The 19,342-nt window shown below is 43.0% G+C and overlaps 1 protein-coding gene across 3 annotated transcripts in view; it reads left to right on the top strand.

Moving 5' to 3' along the window:
• The window catches only part of LOC124140855 (D-aspartate oxidase-like), a 29,375-nt gene extending 11,505 nt beyond the window's left edge, over positions 1–17,870 (top strand). For all 3 annotated transcript variants that reach the window (XM_046508653.2, XM_046508654.2, XM_048397617.1), the window contains 8 exons: positions 5,955–6,034; positions 6,289–6,354; positions 6,998–7,052; positions 8,132–8,233; positions 9,436–9,497; positions 12,226–12,343; positions 15,060–15,158; positions 15,931–17,870. In XM_046508653.2, the coding sequence (XP_046364609.1) occupies positions 5,955–6,034; positions 6,289–6,354; positions 6,998–7,052; positions 8,132–8,233; positions 9,436–9,497; positions 12,226–12,343; positions 15,060–15,158; positions 15,931–16,041 (693 nt within the window). In that variant the 3' untranslated portion in view covers positions 16,042–17,870. The remainder of the gene's footprint in view (positions 1–5,954; positions 6,035–6,288; positions 6,355–6,997; positions 7,053–8,131; positions 8,234–9,435; positions 9,498–12,225; positions 12,344–15,059; positions 15,159–15,930) is intronic.
• Positions 17,871–19,342: the final 1,472 nt, after the last annotated feature.

Below are 19,342 nucleotides of genomic sequence, written 5' to 3'. Positions count from 1 at the left end.
TCGACAGAATAATTACTAAACTACAAACAGGCCACGCCAAACTAAATAATCACAGTAAATAGCTAATCTACACACAACAGGAAACTGCCCACATTGCAAACAACAAGAAACACCAGAACACGTACTCATTCACTGCACACACTACTAAACACACCGAACAACACTACAGACCACTCTAAATCTTAAAACCGGACTTACACTAGAATCAATCCTAAATCCACAAAATAAATAAGAAAAATTCAAAGTCTTAGGCATATACCTAATAAAAACAGGACTAATTAGTCGCATTTAAACCCCAAATAAAATATTAAAACCAAAACTACCTTATCTAACAACCACCCAACACACACAGCTCCCTTAGTTCGTCCCCCACCCACTCTTGGCATTCTTTCCAAATCTCAAAATTTCAAAATTACTATTTGAGCAACCCCTAAAAGCCCCCCTCCTGGGTTGCACGAACTCACTTTTCCCCTTTTTGGAAACACATTAAATGGCTTGGCCGGGCCCGTGTGCGACATACTCTTGCGGTCGGAAAGCGCACGTTAAATCTCCAATATAAGTAAGTAAGACAAGACAAATACCATGAAAAAAGGGCTTCACTTTAAAGAGTATACTTCACTCCAACACATTTGGTGAAATTTTCTTGAGAAGATAGAGTGAAAGTGCTCGACTTTAACAGACCAGTTTTCTTTGAGTTATCGTGCGACATTATTAAGTGTTATATAGGTAGATATAATACTAGTCATGTTGAGAATGTAGAGAAAAAAGGGCTTCACTTTGAACTCATGGTTTTCTTTAAATGCAATAAACTGTGACATTATAAAGTGGTATGTAGGTAGATATAACACTAATCTATAGATGTAAACACATTTGAAGATAGATATGTGTGTTTAAAGTTGATTTTGACCGCCCGGGCCAAGTCGGACCCAACACAAGCCAAACACTTCTGATAGAGACTATGTTGAGAATGTAGAGGGAAAAGGGCTTCACTTTGAACTCATGGTTTTCTTTAAATGCAATAAACTGTGACATTATAAAGTGGTATGTAGGTAGATATAACACTAATCTATAGATGTAAACACATTTGAAGATAGATATGTGTGTTTAAAGTTGATTTTGACCGCCCGGGCCAAGTCGGACCCAACACAAGCCAAACACTTCTGATAGAGACTATGTTGAGAATGTAGAGGGAAAGGGGCTTCACTTTGAGCACCTTGTTTTCTTTAATTACAGCGATCTGAGACACAATAAAGTGGTATTTAGGTGGATATAATACTAATCTATAGATGTGAATCCATTTGATGATACAGCTGAGAGGTTTAAGATGATTTAGAGTACCCGGGCCAAGTCGGACCCAACACTTCTGATATAGATTTTCTTAAGAAAATACAGTAAAAATTCTTCGCTTTGAACCCCTTGTTTTCTTTAAATACGATGTACCGTGACATCATAAAGTGGTATATAGGTAGATATAACACTAATCTATAGATCTAAACACATTTGAAGATACGTCTGTGTGTTTAAAGTTGATTTTGACCGCCCGGGCCAAGTCGGACCCAACACAAGCCAAACACTTCTGATAGAGACTATGTTGAGAATGTAAAGGGAAAAGGGCTTCACTTTGAGCACCTTGTTTTCTGTAAGTACAGCGATCTGAGACACTATAAAGTGGTATTTAGGTAGATATAATACTAATCTATAGATGTGAATCCATTTGATGATACATCTGTGAGGTTTAAGATGATTTTGACAGCCCGGGCCAAGTCGGACCAAACACTTCTGACATAGATTTTCTTAAGAAAATACAGTAGAATTGCTTCACTTTGAGCCCCTTGTTTTCTTTAAATACGATGTACCGTGACATTATAAAGTGGTATATAGGTAGATATAACACTAATCTATAGATTTAAACACATTTGAAGATACATATGTGTGTTTAAAATTGATTTTGACAGCCCGGGCCAAGTCGGACCCAACACAAGCCAAACACTTCTGATAGAGACTATGTTGAGAATGTAAAGGGAAAAGGGCTTCAATTTGAGCACCGTGTTTGCTACTGAAATATGAGACACTAAAGTGTTATATAGGTAGATATGATATTATAATTAGTCTATAGATGTAAAGTATGTGTTGTAATTTTAGAAGCGCTTTGACAGTTATTAACACGTGTCGTGTCAGTCCTATGACATTCGCGAATATCCACTTGCAGAAAACATCCTGTGTTGGTTTAACATGAATTAGTAAAGGCTAATTAGGTATGCGAAACACGTTAATTAATGAAAGAAGAGTAGTCAAAACACTGTCATTTCGAATTCCTGCCCAGGACATCACACCCCTGCACGTTAAGGTCGGTGAGAAACCTTCTCATCAAAGTAAAGACACAGTCAAGACACTGACTTTTCGGTATGAACTCTCGGTATGTAGCTATAATTATCAGTTTATTACATTGCTGAAGATACAGTTTGATTCAAACTCAATTAAATGAGCAAAACTATCCGTTTCTGGACATTTGAGATCTGCCTATATATGCACGTTCGTTTTATTATTCTGCAATCCATTTTTAGTATTACCCGCTGGCCCGGCCCGGCCCGACTTTTCTTGGCCCGACTTTTAGGCAATCCCGTCAGGCTCGCTTACTTGGTTGATGCATGCCATTTTTCCCAATTGCGTGGATCGATGCTCAAGATATTAATCACTAGATTGTCTGGTCCAGACTCGATTATTTACAGACCGCCGTCATGTAGCTGGAATATTGCTGAGTGCGGCGTTAAACAACAAACCAAACAACTGTCCATCACGTTGCTACAATTAGTATCCTTGTGTTGTTCTTAGTTAACCTACTTATGTAAATCCCTCTTATGTATGCAAATTGTTTGTTCGATTAAATGATTCCGACTGTATCATGAGCATGTGTTCATAAATCACTAATAGTATCAAATGGTAATGACACCAGGTGTTCGCGAACATTTGGAAATGTTATCCACATGTCAACCATAAACCTTTTGAATGCTTCACTGAGCATTACTAAGAAATGCCTGTCAAACAATTAAGTGAGTGAGTTGTGTTAACGCCGCTTTTAACAGTATTCCAGTTATATCACGGTGTGTCAGCTTAATGTGGGAGGAAAGCCAAAAGTGATGCCGGTCTTAGACGTTTAACACTTCGGTGAAACCCACGAGCACGGGTATGGTGCTGACAAACCTAGAAACATAATCGGGGCACACCGGGATTCGAACCCACAATCATAGGTTTCTGGCGTCCCTAAGGGACGCAGCTCTGCACAGCGAATCGCGGCGCCTTGGACGACTGGGCCACCCGTGCCCCCTCAAACAATTAAAGGCTAAATCGGTTTGTAGTTAAGAATCTGGGTTGTATTTATTGCCCAAAATGAATTTCAATCGACTTTGCTTATAAGTCACGACTAAATACAGATCAAAATCCCGTCATTGCTGTTTGACCTTGCGAAAGAATGACCTTACAATGACTATAGCTTAGAATCAGTCCAATATTGTGACGTAACTATAGTCTAGGTTCATATTATAAATTATATTTAATCCCCCCACAGGGAGTTATTTTGCTTGCAAAAGCAATAATATTGGCTGCACATTTACAATTCAAGAAATTATCTCGATCTCTATTCTTACGTGTATGACAAACTCTGTTTGAAGAAAAAAAGGTATAAACCTATTTTAAAGATACTCGTACAAAAAAGATACGCAATAGGGATATTTTTGGCCATAAAAGCAAACCAAGCGGTGCAAATTGAAGAGGTTTAAAGTGTGTCAGTGTCAGTGACAAATTTTCCCGGATCAAAATGATCACAACAAGGACATGCAAACCATCAGTCGGGAGGGCCATGGAGCTGCACGCACTGCACGTGCAGCAGCACTATGAACGGTATTAAAGTGCAGGGATTTTTGATTGCCTGGCATCTGCTTCAATCGAACAGTGAACATGCCAAGATTAACAGAAGTGCAACGAAACAACGTCATAGGCAGGCAGGCAGGCAGCTTGGGGAGTCCCGATCAGCTGTAGCTAGGGTTTTCAATGTAGCGCCCAGCACAATCACAATTGAAGGCTATTGGATCGGTTTCAACAACATGGGTCAACACGTGATCGGCCAAGGTCGGGACGACCAAGAGTAACCACGTGCCCCCGCCCAAGATCGCTACACCCGACTGCGCCACCTACGTGAAAGGTCGAAAACAGCCACCTCAACCGCATCCCAAATACTGCGCAGAATCTCCGACCAGACCGTACGAAACCGTTTAAGAGCAGCAGGCCTACGAGCAAGACGTCCTGCTCGACGCGTTATATTGAGTCGACAACATCGTCAACAACGACTGCATTGGTGTCGTCAACAAAGGGTATGGCCTCAACTGCGATGGAGAGATGTCTAGTTCAGCGGCGAATCAAGATTTCTCCTCCGTCGAGGGGATGGAAGAAGAGCACGGGTCTACAGACGCCTGGGAGAACATTACGGTGGAAACTGCGTACAGGAAGTAGACAGTGTTGGTGGGGGTAGCGTTATGATGTGGGCGGCTATCTCTCATCATGGCAGGACAGGTTTGGTTCATACCCAGGGCAATCTTACGGCTCAAAGATACATCAACGAAATTCTCCTACCACACGTCCACCCAATTGCAGCCAACGGTAACGGTGTATTCCAGCAGGACAACGCTCGACCGCATACAGCACGGATCACAAGAGCCTGTATGCACAACAACAACAAAGTTGATGTTCTCCCCTGGCCCTCAAGATACCCGAATTTAAACCCGATAGAGCACCTGTGATCTGAATTGGACATACGACTGCGCCGACGTCAACCGCAACCCCAGACGTTGCAGCAGTTGGCTTTTGCGTTGCAGGCCGAGTTGGCTATAATTCCCCAGGATGTGATTCGCATACTCGTCTCTTCCATGGACAGGAGATGTCAGGCCACTATCGATTCCAACGGGGGACATACGCGTTATTGATGGTAGCTGACCTTCACTTTGGACTTTTTCTATGTACCGATAACTGAGATGACTACAATCACCAAGTGTTCTCTCCACACCATTTTGGCTCAATACCTTGTACGGTTCCTCGTATAAATGTATTTTCCTACCTCACACAAATCTGGCTTTGCGTTTCTTTTTTTGGAAGAGTATATCATATAATAATTTTTATTGAAAGTCTATATATTTGAAATGGCGCAAGCTCTTGTAACGTCACACGTCCCGTAAAATCCAAGGTCACCTTTACCCGTATGACACACATGAGGCTTGCTTCGTTAATGTCATTACTTCAGTTAATTGTCTATTACTTATAAAAAAAACACAATTCATTGGACATTCCTCCTGGCCTGGCTCGGGAGTTATTCTCAAACTGATAAGTATTCTTATCATTCGGGAACACGGGTGACCAAGTCGTCTGAGGCACCGCAATTCATTGCGCAGAGTTGCGTCCCTTAGTCGTGCCAGGAGTGAGTGAGTTGGGTTTAACGCCGCTTTTAACATTAGTCCAGTTATATCACGGCGTGTCAGCTTAATGTGGGAGGAAAGCCGGAAGTGATGCAGGTCTTAGACGTTTACCACTTCTGTGAAACCCACGAGCACGGGTATGGTGCTGACAAACCTAGAAACATAATCGGGGCACACCGGGATTCGAACCCACAATCATAGGTTTCTGGCGTCCCTAAGGGACGCAACTCTGCACAGAGAATCGCGGCGCCTTAGACGACTGGGCCACCCGTGCCCCTAGTCGTGCCAGGAACTTATGAGCATAGATTCTCGGGATCATCCTGAGGATGTTTCTAGGTTTGTCAGCACCATACCCGTGTGTATCACTAAAGTGGTACATGCAAGACTTGCATCACCTCGGGTTTGCTCCTAAATTAAGCCGTCACGCCGTGATGTAACTGGGATACTGTTAAAAGCCGCCTTAAACCCAACGTACTAACCCTTCTCGTTCAGACTCCGCCTTTTAAACATCTCATGCTGTCCTTCGACCCAATGTCCAAGGAGAGTGCCGAGAAGCTGAACCTAGGAAAGTTGTAAGTATTCCAGAACATGAGATCTAAATCTGGATTTTCTACTATCATATTTACCTATCACTTAAGGGCTGGGTTGATGTCAGACTTTTTCAACGTCATGTCATGAATTGTAACCTTCCACTTAGCAACAAACACCTGTATCTCAATTAGAGGGTAGCATTGTAGGGGAGGATGAGATGAATCGACGACGATGAGAAGCGAAAGTATCCAATTGGATAAAATACATAACCGCCTGTTTATTTATTTTTTTGCAGCTATTGCTACACTGGCACAACCGTTGTCGTGGACATGAGTACATACCTCCACTGGCTCATGGCAAGGCAAGGCTTTACATCTATTACTGAAACCTATTGACCATGTGGCAAACCTACTGACTGTCTCTTTTTCTAACTTGCATTACATGCTGGTGTATGTCCAATTGCAGTTCATAAACTTCGTCCTCTCTAATACACCCACTGACCTTATGTTGATTCTGTACTGCTGCCTGACGGCTGTTGTTTTCCTGTAATATGATCACTGTTTAACAACCACCGTGGTCTCATTGCGACAGTACGCTATGCATACTGTCACAGAGAGACAGGGTGACCGTAAAGTTAATAGAATCAATGAAATGTGGCGTTAAATGGGTTTCCAGTAATTACTCATTTCGTTAATTCAAACAAAACAATTGTGATGCAAAACTCGGTATTATGCATGGTAGTGTAATCTTGCAAGCTGTTATAATTACATCTCCCTATTCTCAAGCCACGGCAGGAAGATAAAACGTGGTGTTGTCCGAGTGTGGTACTGTTGCTAGACAGTACAACGTGACGTCATGGCGCAGCACGGTGTCGTAACGTTGCGTGTGACATACACACAGACACAGACACAGACACAGACACTGACACAGTCTCTCTCTCTCTCTCTCTCTCTCTCTCTCTCTCTCTCTCTCTCTCTCTGAATTCGTGTCATTGTTTATTCCAGCTTCCAAGCCCGAGGCGGGATTGTGCTCCAGAGGAAAGTGACGTCATTCCAAGAGGTGACACCAATAATACAATCAGCTTGAATAGTCAAGTATAATATTGCCATAGGCAGATACCGATGCAGTTCACCGATACACAACAGGTGTATTCTCATTCCAGTTCCCGATACGGTGTATCGATACACTAAAGGTGTATTCTGCGACACAGTTCCCGATGCAGCATATTCTAATACACTTTCCTGAAACGGTTTAAATAATGATTCAGTTTCCCTATTTTTGCGCAAAAAGCAAAATATTCGTTGTTTATGAACGAAATTTATCGTATAATGGACAGTGTTATCGATGCAAAACCACAGTTTGATATTTATTATAATAAGCAAATACGTTTACACATCAGGAACCATTCGTCACCACCCGCCCCTTTCCGTAACCTGCAAGAAGACTCGTCCCCCTATCGATGAATGTTATGTGCGAATATACGATAAACCAATCAGAATGCGCGTATGATTTCAAGTTCTTCGTCAAAGAATCCCTCAGAAATAATTTTTGATTTTACATATGTCTTGCATCTAAATATATACCCAAGACACAGTTAAATGTCAATCATACTGTATAATTCCGCACGCCCTGATGTGCTTTAAAGTGCATCTGAAATATATATAAAATATGTGAACCATTACGCAACGAGTTGACAATTGTTTTAGGTATGCCCGTTTGCGCTAAGACGGAACCCGGTCGCAAAAATGGCCATGAGAGGGGCACGAGTCGCTATTCGTCTTGTCCCGGAATAATACGAGTTGGTCACGAATAATCAGGAACTGCTTTTTAACTCAATTCATCGATGCAACGTCGGTTTGATCAAAACGTTGGCTGACATTCCCAAATATATATACGTACGGCTTTCCCGATGTTTGGGAGTTCTGCAGACAAACATGGCTGCAAATAATGTGGCACTATGTGTTGATGGGCGGTTTACACAAACATTGTATTCATACGCCCTTCTTAAGTTGCTTCAGTTTCGGTGAAAAGATCATTCCAAACACTGATATTAAGCTTCAACATCACTGATTACTGATGAAAAATCTCGTTAATTTACTTCAGTGTCATGCCACAACAGTTGTCCTATATTTTCGCAGTTTGAAGGCCAGTACGACGTGGTGGTTAACTGTGCTGGTTTAGGGGCCAAAGCCCTGACTGGAGACGAGAAGCTGCAGCCAATGAGAGGACAGATTATGAGGGTGAGTGAGATGGCGGAGACAACATGTCGGGGTGAGCGCGGGTGGCGCGGGTGGCGCGGGTGGCGCGGAGACTGAGTATTTTGACACCAATCGCCCAGGGTGATGGAAACTACATTATTCCACAATACAAATATTAATAATAATCAATGACCAATAATGAGGATGAGTCTAATAGGATTCTGGAACGCCTAAGGCACTTAAATATGCATTGCGAATTGCGACACCTCAGACGAATGTGCCCTCTTTACCGAAATAATCAGCTGAACACGTTGAAACCTGACTACCTTACCATGTTCTGCTCTTATTCATCCGTGACCTCTCGTATCATTCCGTGACAGGTTAGGGGCACGAGTCGCTATTCGGCTTGTCCCGGAATAACACGAGTTGGTCACGAATGGGTGGTTAAAGTGTTCGCTCGTCACGCCGAAGGCCTGGGTTTGATTCCCCACATGGGTACGATGTGTGAAGCCCATTTCTGGTGTCCCCCGCCGTGACAGTGCGGGAATATAGCATAAAACGGCGTGAAACCACTCCCTCACTCTTTATGTCAAAACTTAACGTGGTTTACACGGTATTTGGTAACTTTGAAATATGTCTCTCTTGCGCCGACACCGAATTCCAACTCTTGCCTGAACTGATTCCCACACTGTAAGGAGTCAGTAAGTGCGATTAACCGCTTTAACATCTAGTAATGCAATATCAAATGAAATCGAACCTGAATCTTTTTACCCTGTCACACTTTGAACAAACGTGAACTGAATATTTATCAATCTACGTAAAAAGAAATTGAATGCCGTCCTGTCGATTTAAACCCCACAAAAAATAACCAAAAGAGCCATTAGTTCTCTAATTAGCTATTTTGAAGGCCCAAGACAATTGTGATATTTTCGGTCTTTGAATGTATTCGAATTCCCTTGGATAATATTCGATGTTTTTCAGTTAGATACCAAAATCTATGGGTCGTTTTTTTCAAAACATTTTTTTTTCTAAAAGTGATTGGAGGGAACAAAAGAAATGTAACAAGAATGAAAAGTTGTTTTTAAACTGTTAAGCGTTGTGTGTACAAAACCAGTGTCACTCGCTGATACAACCAGGACTATAAGAACCTCTTGTTGCGGCCTCTGTAGAAATGTCGTAACGAAAAAACATAATTTATGTCATATGAAATGGTTATTTTGTTGTTGTTTTTTTCTGGCCGGCAGGTGGCCGCTCCGTGGGTGAAACACTACCTACACTGCTCGGACTCAGTTCATTTTCTTCCCAAGTAAGACATCGGAGTAGTTTGTGGCACGGAATCTGGTTCATGTATCAGTGCAGCGTCTGGTCGGTACTATAAGACATTATGTTTGTATTTGTGGAGTGTCAGGGATCTGCAGCTGGTATTGGAATCTGCGTATGTCAGGAATCTTATATGAATCTTGTGTGGTATTATGGATTTGATACATGGATCTGCATAGGGATTTGGTATCTGGATTTGTGTAGTGTCGGGGGTCGGGTATCGGGATTTGTGTATTGTCAGAGATCTGGTATCTGGATAAGTGTAGTGTCAGGGATCTGGTATCTGGATTACTGTACTGTCAGGGACCTGCTATCTGTATTACTGTAGTGTCAGGGATCAGCTATCTGTATAACTGTAGTGTCAGGGATCTGCTATCTGCATTACTGTAGTGTCAGGGATCTGCTATCTGTATTACTGTAGTGTCAGGGATCTGCTATCTGTATTACTGTAGTGTCAGGGATCTGCTATCTGTATTACTGTAGTGTCAGGGATCTGGTATCTGTATTACTGTAGTGTCAGGGATCTGGTATCTGTATTACTGTAGTGTCAGGGATCTTGTATCTGTATTACTGTAGTGTCAGGGATCTTGTATCTGGATTTCTGTAGTGTCAGGGATCTGATATCTGTACGACTGTAGTGTCAGTGATCTGCTATCTGTACTACTGTAGTGCCATGTTCTGGTACCTTGATTAGTGTAGTGTCGTGAATTAATATCGGGATTTGTGTAGTGTCAGAGATCTGGTATATGTATTTGTGTATTGTCAGAGATCTGGTATCTAGATTTGAAAGTGTCTGGGAGCTTGTATCTGTATCTGTGTAGTGTCAGTGATCTGGTATCTGGATTTGTGTAGTGTCTGGGATCTGAAATGGGGGTCTGTGTAGTGTTTGGGATCAGATATGGGGATCTGTGTAGTGTCTGGGATCTGATATGGGGGTCTTTGTAGTGTTTGGGATCTGGTATGGGGGTCTGTGTAGTGTTTGGGATCTGGTATGGGGGTCTGTGTAGTGTTAGGGTTCTGGTATGGCGTCTGTGTAGTGTCTGGGATCTGGTATGGGGGTCTGTGTAGTGTTAGGGTTCTGGTATGGCGTCTGTGTAGTGTCTGGGATCTGGTATGGGGGTCTGTGTAGTGTTAGGGTTCTGGTATGGGCGTCTGTGTAGTGTCTGGGATCTGATATGGGGGTCTGTGTAGTGTTAGGGATCTGGTATAGGCGTCTGTGTAGTGTCTGGGATCTGATATGGGGGTCTGTGTAGTGTCTGGGATCTGATATGGGGGTCTGTGTAGTGTCTGGGATCTGATATGGGGGTCTGTGTAGTGTCAGAGATTTGATATGGGGATCTGTGTAGTGTCAGAGATCTGATATGGGGGTCTGTGTAGTGTCTGGGATCTGATATGGCGTCTGTGTAGTGTCTGGGATCTGGTATGGGGGGTCTGTGTAGTGTTAGGGTTCTGGTATGGGCGTCTGTGTAGTGTCTGGGATCTGATATGGGGGTCTGTTTAGTGTTAGGGGTCTGGTATGGGCGTCTGTGTAGTGTCTGGGATCTGATATGGGGGTCTGTGTAGTGTCTGGGATCTGATATGGGGGTCTGTGTAGTGTCAGAGATTTGATATGGCGATCTGTGTAGTGTCAGAGATCTGATATGGGGGTCTGTGTAGTGTCTGGGATCTGATATGGGGATCTGTGTAGTGTCAGAGATCTGATATGGGGATCTGTGTAGTGTGAGGGTTCTGGTATGGCGTCTGTGCAGTGTCAGAGATCTGATATGGGGGTCTGTGTAGTGTCAGAGATCTGATATGGGGATCTGTGTAGTGTCTGGGATCTGATATGGGGACCTGTGTAGTGTCTGGGATCTGATATGGGGGTCTGTGTAGTGTCAGAGATTTGATATGGGGATCTGTGTAGTGTCAGAGATCTGATATGGGGGTCTGTGTAGTGTCTGGGATCTGATATGGGGATCTGTGTAGTGTCAGAGATCTGATATGGGGATCTGTGTAGTGTCTGGGATCTGATATGGGGATCTGTGTAGTGTCAGAGATCTGATATGGGGACCTGTGTAGTGTCAGGAAATCTGATATGGGGGTCTGTGTAGTGTTTTGGATCTGATATGGGGATCTGTGCAGTGTCAGAGATCTGATTTGGGGGTTTGTGAAGTGTCAGGTTTCTGACATGGGAATCTGAAGGCTGTCATATCCACATGATCGGGGACTGAATGGTGTTGGAACCGGTCCTGTCCAGGTAATTGTCCCAAACAACCCATTGTGACGTTGAGTCCGATGGCAGATCTCGGTGAAGAAAGTAGACGAGTTTCTGTAATATCAGACCATCAGTGATCAGTGTTCGGTACTATTTTAACTGGACTTGATCCTTATGTGGTCGTCACAGCGAATGCTGGCCCCAATGATTTCACAATCAAATACAGGGGCGGTCGGGTAGCCTAGTGGTTTAAGCGTTGATTTACTTCGCTCGTCACGCCGAAGACCCGGGTTCGATTCCCGACATGGGTACAATGTGTGAAGCCCATTTCTGGTGTCCCCCGCCGTGATATTCTGGAATATTGCTAAAAGCGGCGTAAAACCATATTCACTCACACACTCACAATCAAATACAGAAATAATACAGTCTTTGACGTTCGGCAAACACTTATTTTAGCGTTATTTAATTTCACAGTAAACCTGCCCTTAACATGATCATATATAACCATCGAATGTTTCAGTGTTGAAAACACTGCCATTGGCGGCATCAAGTCTGTCGGTGATTCTGACACAAGCGTACGCCTGGACACGTCCGAACACATCTGGGAGAGCATCACCAAGCTCTGGCCTCCCCTGAAGGTATTTACATGATAATCCGTTGAACATCTGGGAAGTCGAGCACACCACCAGGGGCGCCAACTTTCGTGTACAGTTCGTTTCGTCTACAGTGTTATCTAACAAAGTTATGCAGCAGTGATTAGAGGGTTAATAACCTGACCCCTTCAGAAAAATAGGAGACTAGCCCGTGTATAAAATAATGCCCTGAAAAATAGCGTTACCGTTATTATAGCTAATAGTATAATGGATGGAATTTGTTATCAAATAAAAAGAAACAACAATATCGGTTTTGAAACATTTACTGCAATCAACACAAATGTCACTGACCCACTTTTACAAATATGGAAACGTCACAGAACAAACCAGATGACGTCACTATTAAAAGTGACGTCACTATCTCTACCCTATGACGTCACCTAACAATGGGCGTGATAATGGCACGTTGTCAAGCAATATGAGGGCATTATCAAGTTACAGTGGCCCGCTCATTTCTGATAACATGCGGGCGGTTTAATGATAATTCTATCCATTTTAGCTATAATATAAGGGTAACGCTATTTATCAGGGCATTATCATTTGCAGAAGCCCGAGGTTTTCCATTAACTACCCGACGAAGGAGGGCAGTTGAAAAGACCAAGGGTTTCTGCAAATGATAATGACCTGAAAAATAGCGTTAACGTTATTATAGCTAAAACGGATGGAATTTTTTTATCAAAAAGAAACAACAATATCGGTTTTGAAACATTTACTGCAATCAACATGAATGTCACTGACCCACTTTTACAAATATGGAAACGTCATAGAACAAACCAGATGACGTCACTGTTGAACGTGACGTCACCTATCCCTATCCTATGACGTCACACAACAACGGGCGTGATAATGGCCCGTCGTCAAGCAATATGAGGGCATTATCAAGTTACAGTGGCCCGCTCATTTCTGATAACATGCGGGCGGTTTAATGATAATTCTATCCATTTTATCTATAAGAACAAATATAACATATCACAGTATTATCAACAAGCAATATCTCTTAATACATTTAAGTGTTCAGTACTGAAGCAGCAGATGAACAAGCACTATCTGATATCAATTAAATTCTGAAAAATAACACTTGTAAGAGTTATGTACTGCAGCAGCAGATTAACAATATAATATCAGTTCAACGGGGCAATCAACTATATGTCCTTCAGCATCTAGGTATTCCAAAGGATGCTTTGACGCCACTGTCTGGGTGTCCTTTCAGCCTCTGTAGCCTTTAGTGAGTGAGTGAGTGAGTATGATTTTACGCCGCTTTTAGCAATATTCCAGCAATATCACGGCGGGGGCACACCAGAAATGGGCTTCACACATTGTACCCATGTCGGGAATCGAACCCGGGTCTTCGGCGTGACGAGCGAACGCTTTAACCACTAGGCTACCCGACCGTCCCCTGTAGCCTTTACAAAGTAGACACAATTTATGGATAACAACTTCTGTAACTACCGTAAAGGCGACGTTTCAGGTTAGATCTTTACACCGTTGTCAAGCAAAGAAGTTGTTATCCATATATCGTATCTACTTTGTCATCCGTCAACTTCTGAGTAATGTCTATGGAACAATTCCTCTGAAGCCTTTGATCAATGTCCTTGTACTGTGTCTTGGGAGGAGGAGGTCTGGCACCAGCTGAAGCATGTGCATGATGCCGACCACTGTGGCGCAACACAAGATCCACATCGTCATCTGTGCATTTGTGAATCTTCACATCTCAAGTGGCCACGTGTCGCCCGAATGTTATTTAATCTGTATCGGGGGCGGTCGGGTAGCCTAGTGGTCAAAGCGTTCGCTCGTCACGCCGAAGACCCGGGTTCGATTCCCGACATGGGTACAATGTGTGAAGCCCATTTCCGGTGTCCCCCGCCGTGATATTACTTGGTAGATGAGCTTCTTAATAATTGCTTCCCCTACTCATGAGCAGAATTTTTTAAGTTTTCGTCCATATTTCAAGTTTTAAATGTATGAAGGTGAGGTAAAAATTGGGTTTAAACCCATGCTTGCCGCAAATGGCGACTATATTTGTCGTAAGTAGCGATTAACGGGATCGGGTGGTCAGACTCGCTGACTTTGTTGATGCATGTCGTCGTATCAAAATTGCGTGGATCGACGCTCATGATGTCAATTGCTGGATTGTCTGGTCCAGATTCGATTATTTAGAGACCACCGTCATATGGCTGGAATATTACCAAGTGCGGCGTTTAACAACAAACAAACAAACCAACGAATATAACTGTAGCCTTTCCTTACAGATGTGTAACCACAGTCAATGACTAACTGATATACCATCTAAAATGTGACCAACAGCATGTTGTCATACTTCACTGAACGTTTAGGCTACACCGGTTGTTCCAAGCCACGCAGATGGCTGGAGTATTAAATGCTTCAAATGAGTGAGTGATTGACTATGGTTTAATGCCGCTTTTAACAGTATTCCAGTTATATCACGGCGTGTCAGCTTGATGTGGGAGGAAAGCCCGAAGTGATGCAGGTCTTAGACGTTTACCACTTTGGTAAAACGTACGAGCACTGGTATGGTGCTGACAAACCTGGAAACATAATCGGGGCGAACCGGGACTCGAACCCACAATCATCGGTTTCTGGCGTGCCCAAGGACCGCAACTCTGCACAGCTAATTGCGGCGCCTTAGACGACTGGGTCATCCGTGCCACCTGTTTCAAATGAAATATCTCTTTGTTTCCAGAAAGCTAAAATATTGTGGGAGTGGACGGGGCTGAGGCCCTACCGGGTGCCCCCAAGGGTGGAGGCTGAGGTCATCCGGTATGGGGACAAGAGCCTCAAGGTAGGAGGGGCAGGATACGCTCACCTTTGCGTGGGCACCTGGTGTCATCACTATTAGTGATTCATCAACACATGCTTAAAATATGATATATTCGTACAATGGCCTCTGATTTTAGCAGAGATTTCTATGATTCTGAAAATGGTTTTGTCGATTGTACTTTTTAAACATAATCAATATTTATCAAACATATTCGGTTTGTTTGTGAGTCACTGGGTTTGTGTTTTCCCAAAACTTCCTCACATTGCCCAAGGTGACTTGAGACAAAATTCTGATCGGCACAAAATAAAAACATCTCTCTTACAAGCCGAATAATGGTCCCCGTATCTGGTAATGCCCTCATCTGTCTTCATGTAATGCCAACACTATATTTTTCGTATCTACTCATTCGTGGACCCTCGAAACTTTCATTTCAAATGAATATGACAAAATTTGAAAGAATAAACAACCTCACTCGAAGTCCTCGAATCTTTGGATAACATCAAGTTATCCGTACCTCGAGACAAGAATTCTGCCTCGAGCATCAAGTATAGATGTCATGGACTAAGAGTTAGTGAGTTAAGTTTTCCGCCACTTCTAGCAATATTCCTGCAATATCACGGCGGGGGAAACCAGAAATGGACTCCACACATTGTACCCATGTGGGGAAAAGAACCCGGGCCTTCGGCGTCACGAACGAACGCGTTTACCATGTGGCCACTATGAGTGTCCCTGGTGTTGTTATATGATGACTAAAGCTAACGTTTGTCTCCAAAAGAGCTGTCTTATGTTCCAGGTTGTGCACAACTACGGTCATGGGTCGTACGGTATCAGCATGAGTTGGGGAACCGCCGTCCATGCAGCAGAACTGGTTAAGGAAATGTGTAAACCTACGTCAAGACTCTGAATTATCTCACCTTGTTTGTGGTTAGCATTATCTCCCCTTGTTTGTGGTTAGCCAATCTGCTCATCTCAATCCAGTAGGTCATCTCGGCTAGCATTGGGAGGAATCGACATTGGAACTCGACTTACTAGTTTAATCAGTTTACGGGACTATAACATTTAACAAGACAATCTGGCGGCACTTATGGTGGCGCTCATGTAAATGTTGCTTGATAATTAAATCATGTACCTAATTACTTAAAACCATAAAAGAAATTCCTAAAAATCGGCCGTCATGTTGTACGCACTATATGAGGGAGGAACGTTCCGAACGCGGTTAACAGTGAAATCATCCAAAGTCACTACTCCGTTATTGGCCGTTGTGTCATGTAGGTAACGGAATTCATTCCAGGTCTAGAGATTGTTATTAGTGTCATGTGTGACTGTCTCTGATGGACGTCATCTTTCACTGACTGGTGTTCATCATTGTCAGTTGATGCCCAGCTTTGGCACAAACACAGTATCTTAAGCGACATGACGGTGTTGCTCGATCATTTTATTACCGTCTTCGCCATGCTTGTGGTTTTGACACAGAGGTCCATCCATGGTACGACCCAGAATATGTAGAGGGCGTCATGGAAAATGATAAATACAAAATACTTTGGAATAGGCCCGTATGCAGTCTCAGGCGTATCCAGACCAACAATCCTGATCTTGTCCTTTTTGATAAATCCAATAAAATAATTTATATTATTGAATTTTCTGTCCCTTTTGACACTTACGTGATTTACAAGTTTCAGGAAAAAACACAGCAACTATGCGGACCTCGCTTTCGAAATGTCACGCTTGCATCCGAAGTACCAAGTTGTCCTACTCCCCATTGTTCTCGGTGCCTTAGGTTTGGTACCTACCAATCTGTTGACTGACATTGGGAGACTACCAGGGTTTGCTGCCAGGAATACAACCCTTCTGACAATCTTAGATCTGGATCTGCAACGAACTTAAAGCAATACTAATTATCTATAATAAGAAACAAAACAAACATACGGCAGTTTCATGTATCCACTTTTATTGCGAGCCTACAAGTTAAGGCGAGTTTACAAGTTCACAGATCTGTAGGGGCTGTCTTGAAGTACCATGGCTTGCCACGCACACTCCGTTTGAGGTTTTCGGACCGCGAGGTGTCGGACAATATTTCCTCGGCCATAGGATCCAGAGGGGGGTCCAGGGGGGGGGTTGATATTTTGTACCCCTCCCTTTAAAACCAAATGTAGTATGTTGTTGAGAATCCTACCCCCCACCCCCACCCCGATAGTAATCGTTTAATAAACAATGAAAATGTTAGTTTCGCTGTAGTAACAGATGAAATTATGGCGTCATATATAAGAGTGAGTGAGTTGGGTTTAACGCTGGCTTTAACAGTACTCCAGTTATATCACGGCGTGTCAGCTTAATGTGGGAGGAAAGCACGAAGTGTTGCAGGTCTCAGACGTTTACCACTTCGGTGAAACCCATGAGCACGGGTATGGTGCTGACAAACCTAGAAACATAATCGGGGGTGAACCGGGATTCGAACCCACAATCATAGGTTTCTGGCGTGTCCAGGGGACGCAACTCTTCACCCGTGCCCCCGCGTCATATAAGATGGTGGTGTGACGGCTGATAGAGAATGACCCTACATACAACAGACATTTTATGACATAATCAACGCAGGATTATGTATTATATCTTCAACGTATCGTTGTTAAAATTGTTTGTAGATTACAGGGTCCGTGCGATTTAGTCACTGTCACTTAAGCAGTAAGTGTCAAATAGTAAAACAGTCAGCCAAAGAGAGACGTACAGATTGACAGATTTAATACCAAAACTGTCAATATTTACAAAACGTAACCATTAGTAACTCATAGCTGACGATCTGTGTCCAGTTCGTTCGCAGATAAACTGTTCATCAAGCAGCTGTCGCTCTAAGGGAATGGCTAGTACAGAAACCGGCGAATCTTGCAGCCTTACAATGGTGGCTGATGGGTTGAGGTGAGGTGAAATGGGGTTTAACGTCGCGTCCAAGATTATTGCACTTATATAGCGACGTGCATGCACGTGTGTGTGTGTGTGTGTGTGTGTGTGTGTGTGTGTGTGTGTGTGTGTGTGTTTGTGTGTGTGTGTGTGTGTGTGTGTGTGTGTGTGTGTGTGTGTGTGTGGCTTCTTGCACTAGTCCGGAGATACCATGCGCAGTTTAACATGAATACCCCACTCAGACACAGTATACTGACTCCGAGCCGACCAGTCCTTGTTTTAGCCCCTTAATGCCGAGCGCCAGACAGGGTACCAACAAGTACAATCTTTTAACGTCTTTTGGTATGACGCGGCCGGGGATCAAATCACTAGACCACGGAGGCGGTCGCTGATGTAAGTGTAATGTACAGCTGTAAGTGTAAGAAATGAAATGTCAGCGTCGAGACAGATTCCACTGGACATAAGGGCAATGCAGATTTGAAAGTTGCATGCATGGGCCAACGTCAGTACCTCAGTCATGTCATGTCTACCTATTGGTAGACCACTGAGGCGGTCCATACTTTATTGATTACACGGCATGTCCTCAGACAATAAATATACTAACACAAATTAACTTAATGTTTTATTACAAAAGTATCAGAATATCAAAACTGCGTACGTACAATGTATATAATATTATGTAAACTTGATAAAAATCGAGCTCGTAAATCGAGTTATATCGCTCGAAGTATGGAAGACACAGTTACCTACACAAACGAACAGTTGTATATACAGAGTTGAAAAAAAGGCGGGAACATATATATGTACAAGTGCGATACACTAGTTATTTGTGACTCACAATTTTGTTGTGACGTCATAGAGAAAGACTTTTGAAGTATAAATCGCCATGTGTGCGGACAGCACAAAATTTCTTATTCTTCTCTCGTTAGTTCGTAATGTACTAAAAACATTATTTCAAAACTTTTCGTTGTACATGTCTACTTTCAATTAATCACACGCTACATAAAAAAACAGCAATTATTACATAAACAGCTATCAGTCTTAAAGTGGGACAGAAAATGAATTCAAATGTGTGTTGCCATGTATCTCTGTAATAAATTTGTATTGAAACTTGTGAATTGTATTTGTGTGGTTCTTGGATACTGTAATATAAGAGTGAGTGAGGTGAGTTTAGCGCCGCTTGAAACAGTATTCCAGTTATACCACGGCGTGTCAGCTTGATGTGGGAGGAAAGCCCGAAGTGATGCAGGTCTTAGACGTTTACCACTTTGGTGAAACGTACGAGCACTGGTATGGTGCTGACAAACCTGGAA

Source organism: Haliotis rufescens, unplaced genomic scaffold, assembly GCF_023055435.1.
Source record: "Haliotis rufescens isolate VD_foot unplaced genomic scaffold, xgHalRufe1.0.p SCAF_17, whole genome shotgun sequence".
NCBI lineage: Eukaryota > Metazoa > Mollusca > Gastropoda > Lepetellida > Haliotidae > Haliotis > Haliotis rufescens.
The sequence above is the reverse complement of the archived record's forward strand: the minus strand, read 5'-3'. Positions and strand labels throughout refer to the sequence as shown.